Raw genomic sequence first — 8,285 nt, 5'->3', positions numbered from 1 at the left:
ATTAGTAGTAAATGTATTTTAGACATTTCTATTCTTTTGTATATATACTCATTATAACCCTATTAACTCAAGTTTAGTTAATTCTATGTTATGAAACCCTAGAGTGGTTATCTCTCTTCTTCCTCTTTTCATTGTTAACAATCCGACCATAGATTTGGCACATGTATGACCGTATGCTTGTTGGTGGCACTCTTTGCTGTTGTTACGATCAATACAATAAATACAACATTTATTATTTATAAAATACCATTAATTTTTGCTTAAGATATTTACGATATTTTATAAAGCATCATGCTAACCATCGTTAAGGAAAGAAAAATAGTATCAGTAATTTTGTTTTGTAAATAGAAAAATTTCAACCTTTCAAAAATTTGAATTCATAATTTTCAATACATTTATATAAAAATTTTCTATATTTAAATCACTAACTAGTGTTCCAAAAACACTTGTTAATGGTCCTCTTTTATAGATGCATATATTTCTTTTCTATCATTATTTCCTCTTATATTATTTTTTATTTTTCATTCACCAATCAAATAAAATGTCATGAAAGTAAAAACTAAATTGTTCTAACTTAAGAATAAAAAAATTTACTTTTAAATTTTTTCAGAAACTAAATTAAGTCTTAAATTTTTTTTTCAGAGACTAAAATGAATCATCATACCTTTTGAAGAAAAAAAAAACTTCTATCTAAACAAAATTAAATGTTATTTTAGAGAAATTGAATGTTAGTTTATTTTTGGTGTAAACAGAGTATTATCCCATAGGATCACAACGGGTAAACTCTACCAATAATGTTTAATTTTTGATTTTATGAAAATGGAATTAATTAATACTAAAGAATTAAAAATGAATAATATGCAATTTAAACATTCTAACTCTACTAAATAATCACGGACAAATCTTCTTGGAAGCAAGTGTCCATGGTTCATTCCAATTTTTTTTTTGAAGGTAAGTGATAAGTGTACATACAGTAATATTTACGTAGTATACATATTATATATACTCGCACAATAACTTGTGTTGCTAGAGTAATTTTGGTATAGCGTGAAAACGCAGTTCCATAAATAAAAAGTATTTCATTTGAAAAAAAAGATATTTACTAAAACAAAAAAAGAAGCATTTGCTTCGTTTGTTTCATGGTTAGAAAAATAAATATCAGGAATGTAGAGGTTACAAACATACATTGTTTATTATGAAATTAGAAAAAATGAATTCTATAAGAACATGAGTGAAAAATAAAAGTTCTTATCAAGATGGGAATAAATTTTTTATAATTACCCATATTTCTATTTGTAAATTCATAAGTATATGAACTAATTACGATTTTTATAAGATATTCAAAAATAAAATTTCCATTAGTATTTCTAAGAATAGAATTTCCAATCATAAAACAAACCTCCCTAAAATTAAATATGATATATTTAATTCTAGTGTAAAGGATATATATATTTTACATTTCAATAAAATATTAAAATTTGTGAAGATCAGATGAAGTAAGAGAAAATAACTGGTATCACTCATCCTAAAATAACTAACAAAAGTTATTTAAAAATCATCACATATAAAAAGAAAAGATACTAAAAAATAAAAAATGAGATAAAAAAAGGTACACATAGTTTGAGATCGTCAACGCCAGGTGGTGGCAATAAGCAGCGGTTGTAAGCAAGCAGTTCGAGAGTGAGCAGTGAGCAGAAGCAGCAGAAGATGGAATTTAACCGCCGAAACATCCTCCTTATACCGTTATTATTACTAGCAACATCAACGTTAACACCGCTTCAATCTTCTTCATCTTCAGAATCAGAATCTTCAGAATCCATCATCATATCTCGATTTCAAACCTACCTCCAAATTAAAACCGACCAACCAAACCCAAATTACACCCAATCCACCAATTTCCTAACCTCACAAGCCAAATCCCTCTCCCTCCAATCCCAAACTATCGAACTCGTCTCCGGAAAGCCACTAGTTCTTCTCAAATGGGCCGGCACAAGCCCAAACCTCCCCTCCATCATGCTCTACTCACACACCGATGTTGTCCCCGCCGAACACGATAAATGGGCCCACCATCCCTTTGAGGCCCATATTGATTCGCGTGGTCGTATTTATGCTAGAGGCTCTCAAGATATGAAGTGTGTTGGTATGCAGTATCTTGAAGCTGTTAGGAAGCTTAAGGGATGGGGGTTTGTGCCTAAACGTGATGTTTACTTGGTTTTTGCTCCTGATGAGGAGATTGGTGGACATGATGGTGCTGAGAAGTTTTCCTTGTCTCAGGTTTTTCGCGAATTGAATGTTGGCATTGTGCTTGATGAAGGTAAATAATATTGTGGTTGTTTATTTGGAAGAACATGTACTTAAAAAATATTTAAAACTTCAACGACAACTATGTCATCCATTGAAGTAGACATTAATGGTCATAAATTATTAATTTTGTAGAGTAGCATTGATAATCATTAAAATTTTAGATGATTTTGAAGTATTGGTTTACGGTGATTCACTGTAAAAGTGACTTGTACACATGCAAAAAATGTGACTTTTGTGTCGTCTAGAAGTATACTTTTAGAGAAAATGTGTCATCTGGATTCTAGAAGTATACTTTTGAAAACATGTGTGGTTGTTTAGAAATGTGGGGTGGGGAAAGTTGCTCCCTGAAGAAAAATATTCTTCTGATGACACGTGGCGGAATTTCACATATTGTTGGCGGGATTTCATGTATTATCTTTCATGGTCTGCACGATATCTTTACAACTAGTTTGAAAATAGTAGAACATTCCAATTGATTGTGTGTGTCACTAGATATTTAGATAGTCAAGTCACAAGAAAATTAGGAAACCTTTTAGGCATTAGAAGGAAAAATTTAGTGATAAATTTGTGTTTGGTTTCACTATGGAAATCATTAGAATTGATTGTGCCTCAAGACAAAATCGATTTTAGTAGAAATTATGTTTGGTCACTGTTGCAAACTTAATTTTGCTTCCAAACCTCACTTTGATTGCAAGTGAAAAAGAGCAGTTTTTTACACTTGGTTTTGCATCTAACTTGCATTTAGAGTAAAATCATCCAAATATGAATCACTTTGTTCAAACTCATTTTTAATTTATAAAATCCATTTTGTGCAAAATAACTTTTATGGAAAGCTCACCTAAACATACTTCTTTGATGATATATTAAGTTTGAAACTTTGATCTCTAAATCTAACTTTAGTCATTATTAAACTCATTTCTACTTTTTATTCATTTGCAAACAAACAGGGCTGGCTTCTCCGGATGAGCATTACAGGGCGTTCTATGCAGAGAGGAGCCCATGGTGGATGGTGATCAAGGCTGTTGGGGCTCCTGGACATGGGTCCAAGCTTTATGATAACTCTGCTATGGAGAATCTCTTGAAGAGCATTGAAAGCATCCGAAGGTATCGTGCCTCGCAATTCGACTTGATCAAGGCTGGCTTGAAGGCTGAAGGAGATGTTGTTTCTATTAACATGGCCTTTTTGAAGGCTGGAACTCCATCTCCAACTGTAAGTCAATCTTGCTTTGTGTCATGTAAACCTTTAAGTTATAGTTGTGTGCGGTTATGTCACAATAGTTTATACATAAAAGACAAATGCAACCGGTATTGTTTCACGTTGCAGTTGGGATGGCTTCTCTAAAACTTTAATGTTGCAGTCACAATCATGTTTGCGGACAACTATTTGAAACTTTGTATAATATATAAGATTGATTATTCCATGAATTGTATATCATATATAATCGAAAACACGTTCTTTGCCAACATGTTTTTTTCTCTTATCACATTAATATTCTATTATACATTGGTGTGGAATATGCAAACAGTGCTATGCTTACCATTGAATTGTCACATTTCATATGTTTGTGTGTGTTTGTGCGCTAACAAATTTAAACAATTATTATGGTTGAATTCCACCCAAATGATGCTATTCTATCTTTTTTTTGCTGTGCACCAGGGTTTTGTCATGAATTTGCAGCCATCTGAAGCAGAAGCTGGATTTGATATTAGAGTGCCACCAACTGCTGATGCAGAATCACTGGAGAGACGAATTGCTGAAGAATGGGCACCTGCTTGGCGCAATATGTCTGTTTCTGTAAGTAGCTAATTATCCATTTTGGTTTATATTTATCATCCATGTATCGTAAATACATAATTCACTCAGCTAATAGGCGACTTCCTTATCTTTCACTTTTATAGAAATTTCCTGCCATAGGAAGTATTTCTATGATTAAGCTTGAAACTTTCTACTTTTTCTTTTTAGAACTAACATCTATCGATATTTTAGAACATATCAGATAATGGCCTTCATCTTCTGCAATTTTATCATCTTTTCTATGTGAAAAGGTTAATGTTATGGTTGATGCAGCTGGGTGTTCAGGTATAGAACAAAGAAAACAAGGCTGAAAATAGCAGTTCGTTTAAATTCCGCTATGCAATAGTGTTATAGCGTCACTATAGTCATTATTTAACAATATTTTGTTCTAAGTAGCATATTATGGAACAATCGTGTTCAAATTCCGCTATGTTGTAGCTTTATAGCACTGCTATAGCCGCTATTTAACAACACCACTTTCAGGGATTGACCTAACCTTTTGAGGTTATGACAGTAATGGGTAGGATAAAGATTGTTTTGGAATAAACTGAATTTAAAAGAATGGTTTGAAGCCAGCATTCTGTTTTCTCTCAATTTCATACAAAATAATACGATTAATTATTTATGACTTATTGAATTTCCTTTTGTTGAGAACAAACTACTTCTTATTAGATTCTCCCGCTAATCTATTTTAGCTTGGACAGTTCAAACAGAAGGTACCTGTAACTGATGCGTATGGGAAACCAGTTGTCACCAAAACTGACAGTTCCAATCCCTGGTGGGCATTGTTAGAAAATGCTGTCCAAGAGGCTGGTGGGAAACTTGGTAAGCCAGAGATCTTTCCTGCCTCAACAGATGCACGCTATTTCCGCAATCTTGGATTGCCAGCAATTGGGTTCTCACCTATGGCAAACACTCCTGTTCTACTCCATGACCACAATGAGGTGATTTTTATGATATATTGTGTGCCTAATTGATGTTGGTATGCTTATCGACAAAAGTGATGTCATTGTCTGTAGGATTATAATCTGATTTGTTGTTTAGAACTAGAAAGCGTGGCTTGCACTATGTCCTAGTTAAGAAAAGGTTTTCATGAAGATGGTTGCATTAGCTATGTTATGCATAAAACTGTGTAGTCCTCAACAACAAAAAATTAGGTTGACTTTTTCCTTAATTTTGTTTTCATGTTATTTCTTATTACTTTTCAGAATTTGGGTTGGGTCTAACTGAACCCTACAAAACTGATTTGTAAGGTGGGGGTTGTCTCCCACTTATAAACACTTTTTTAGGTCATTTCTCATCGAATGTGAGACTCTCAACATACACCCAGGATTGGATATCTTGAGTGTTACCTGAGTGGCCTCGTAACGACCATTGCCCAACAAATTTTGGATAGAATTTGATTTCATCTTAGAATTTGGGCTGTGTCTAACTCTACTCCACAAAATCAGCATTTATGGTTAGAGATGCCTTCCATTTATCATCACTTAGCTTTATTGGAAATGAAAGTGTTCACCATAAACATGTAAAATAAAAGTCAATGACTATATAACTACATCGACTTTGTGTTCTGGGAAATGTTGTAGGTTTGTTTGAGTTAGGTTGTATCCTTAGGGAGAAGGTTGTGTGATAGGACGCCTGGGCATATTCTAGAAGAAAGTGGGGCCATGTGAGAGAGAATGAGTTAGTTAATGAGGTGTCATGTGAGGTAACCTGATTCTATCAGAAGGAGGGTATTATATACGGATAGGTTGGTGTGCGAGAGGATTCAGAAAGCTTGTTAGCAATTGGTTAGGAGAGATTTGTCTCTGCTTTAGGAGTTTAGCTCTGGTTAGGAGTTCACAGAACTCTGGTTTATTATTTCAGTTCTGTTTTCATCCAGTGTAAGAGCTTCAAGCTCATCATGTTCAGTAAATAAATTCAGTTTTCATATCTTAAAATTGTGAGTTCTATCATTGGGCCAGAACAAAGTGGTTACAATGCACTTTTTGTTGTTGTTGTTGTTATATCCTATTTTTATGCAGTTTGTTGGTGTGAACTGATCTTATATTAGTTTGGAGTTCAACTTTGACTTATGTGTTGCTTCTTCTCTATGCAGTATCTCAACAAAGATGAATACTTGAAAGGGATCAAAATATACGAGTCAATTATTAAATCATTTGCATCCTTCGACGAACATGGAAGAGATGAAAGGTTCAAAGATGAGTTATGAGCAAGTGGTGTGGCAGTTTCCCTTTCTTAATGCCAACACTCTGGCTTTGTCTCAGATGCAACATTATTTGAAGTGACTCAATTTTAGTTTTTGGTATGCAACAATAAAGAGGGTATATGATATGTAAAATAAAGAGGAAATAAACCCTTCGGTTTAACTTTGGCCATAGAAACTTAGCTTTGTGTTGAATATTTTTCAGAACTTAATTTTCTGTGCATAATTTTGTAATGGAAAACCACTGTACTATGTTCATAGGTTAGCTTGGTTCTAAAAAATGTTTATTAATCAAACTGGACAGACTAAAAGTTTGTTATATGAATGGAAATTACTTGAAACATGAACTACAAATGTTTGAAAAGCATTTCATGTTATGATGATTAAGTTTCTATTTTCTAATGGAACTTTTCTGAGTATTTGATAAAAATTGTTATTTATTTTATTTTGACGTGGCAATGAGCGCAGTGGATTGATTGAACCTCAAAGAAAAGAGGACTAGTGTTACAGAACCAAAGGTTCCTATGTTTGAAGGATTATAGTTTCTATTCACAATTTTAAAAAATTACACATGGCTTCATAAGTATACTATGAGTTGTTTGAAGAAACTTTGGAGAATAGAAAAAAAAATGTTGCACCCAAAGTACTACATTGCTGATTGAATTGTAATTTTTTATTATTATAATAATAAAATAAATATTTTTTTCTTTTTGTATTCTGATAAAAGATGTATATTAATATTAATAAATTAATTAATATTAGAATACATGTAACTGTGATATTAACCAAGTAAATACCTTGTATATACCACAATATTATATGATTGTTATCAAATTTAGTTTTCATATTATCAATATTCTAAATTATCTAAGAAATTGCAAGTTTGTTCTTGCATTAATATGTGTGGAGGCTATAATGATATTAAATTGTTAATGTTCCATATACATTTGAAATAAAGTGAATAATGTCAGTGATATATTTGATAATAAATTTCAAAATGTGGAATAAATTTGATTAATATCTTGCATTTTTTTATAATAATATATTTAGATTAAGGAGGCACATCCTTATATAAGGTTATTGAGAATTACCAACCTTGTTTAATATTTTATAGTGTAAGTTATATGTAGTCCATCAACTGGATAATTACATACTTAAAGTTAAGTTATACCGGATGTATAATATGAGACATATTGATAGAGTTAGGGGTGGGCATGACTTAATCCAATTCTAAGATATATCTCTTATATGTTTCATTTGATCCGAAAAGCATGACTCAATCCAATTCTAAGATATATCTCTTATATGTTTCATTTGATTTGAAAAAAAACTATATTTACTTGGGTCGAAGGACCAATTAGTCTAAATATTTGATTAGACCAAAATTTAAGGATGAATTGAGGTTTCGTTCATTCCATCTCTTATTCACTCCTATCTCATAGTTGTTAGCTCTATAATGTTGGTAATGATAATTTTGTAAACAAAATATTAATGTGAAATTTATGTAAGTTTAGCTTAAAAATTTGTAGTAAAAAATTATCGTAAAATTATATGTTGAGATTTTTTTGTTACAAAATAGAAAGATGAAAAAGACAAGAAAAAAAGGACCGAAGACAAAAAAACTTAACACAAATGATATTCCCTAGGAGCACAAATGACATGTGACGAAGAGTCTTATTGAAAATGATAAGGTTACTAAAATTTTCAACACATTTTTTTAGCTAAAAAATTAGGAATAACATTGTCGTCACGAAAGGTGTGACATACAACAATAATCTAGTCTCTATTTAAAAATTATTTGATAAACCAAATTAGAGTGAGACACAACACATGCTTATAGCCTAAAATCCAACACAAATATAAACCATGATACAAAATTTGAATTTCAGCACGGGATGATGACATTGTCATGAAAACCATGGAGGAAATAATTAAAGTGATCACAAATTAAGCTACCAAATCCACTTTAGATAGACTCGA

The 8,285-nt window shown here is 31.9% G+C and overlaps 1 protein-coding gene across 2 annotated transcripts; it reads left to right on the top strand.

Annotated features, from left to right (window-relative positions):
* The first annotated feature begins 1,560 nt into the window (after positions 1 to 1,560).
* Positions 1,561 to 6,652, top strand: LOC101489624 (uncharacterized). Of its 2 annotated transcripts, none has more exons than XM_004498044.4 (5): positions 1,561 to 2,314; positions 3,252 to 3,514; positions 3,962 to 4,099; positions 4,804 to 5,043; positions 6,198 to 6,652. In XM_004498044.4, the coding sequence occupies exons 1-5, from the start codon at positions 1,708 to 1,710 to the stop codon at positions 6,309 to 6,311; spliced, it is 1,362 nt and encodes a 453-aa protein (XP_004498101.1). In that variant the 5' UTR covers positions 1,561 to 1,707; the 3' UTR covers positions 6,312 to 6,652. The 2 variants fall into 2 exon arrangements, with proteins under 2 accessions (XP_004498101.1, XP_004498100.1); XM_004498043.4 differs by having other exon boundaries at positions 1,573 to 2,314; positions 4,795 to 5,043.
* Positions 6,653 to 8,285: the final 1,633 nt, after the last annotated feature.

This window comes from Cicer arietinum, chromosome 4 (assembly GCF_000331145.2).
Source record: "Cicer arietinum cultivar CDC Frontier isolate Library 1 chromosome 4, Cicar.CDCFrontier_v2.0, whole genome shotgun sequence".
In the NCBI taxonomy this organism is placed as follows: domain Eukaryota; kingdom Viridiplantae; phylum Streptophyta; class Magnoliopsida; order Fabales; family Fabaceae; genus Cicer; species Cicer arietinum.
This window is presented reverse-complemented; position numbering and strand designations above follow the sequence as displayed.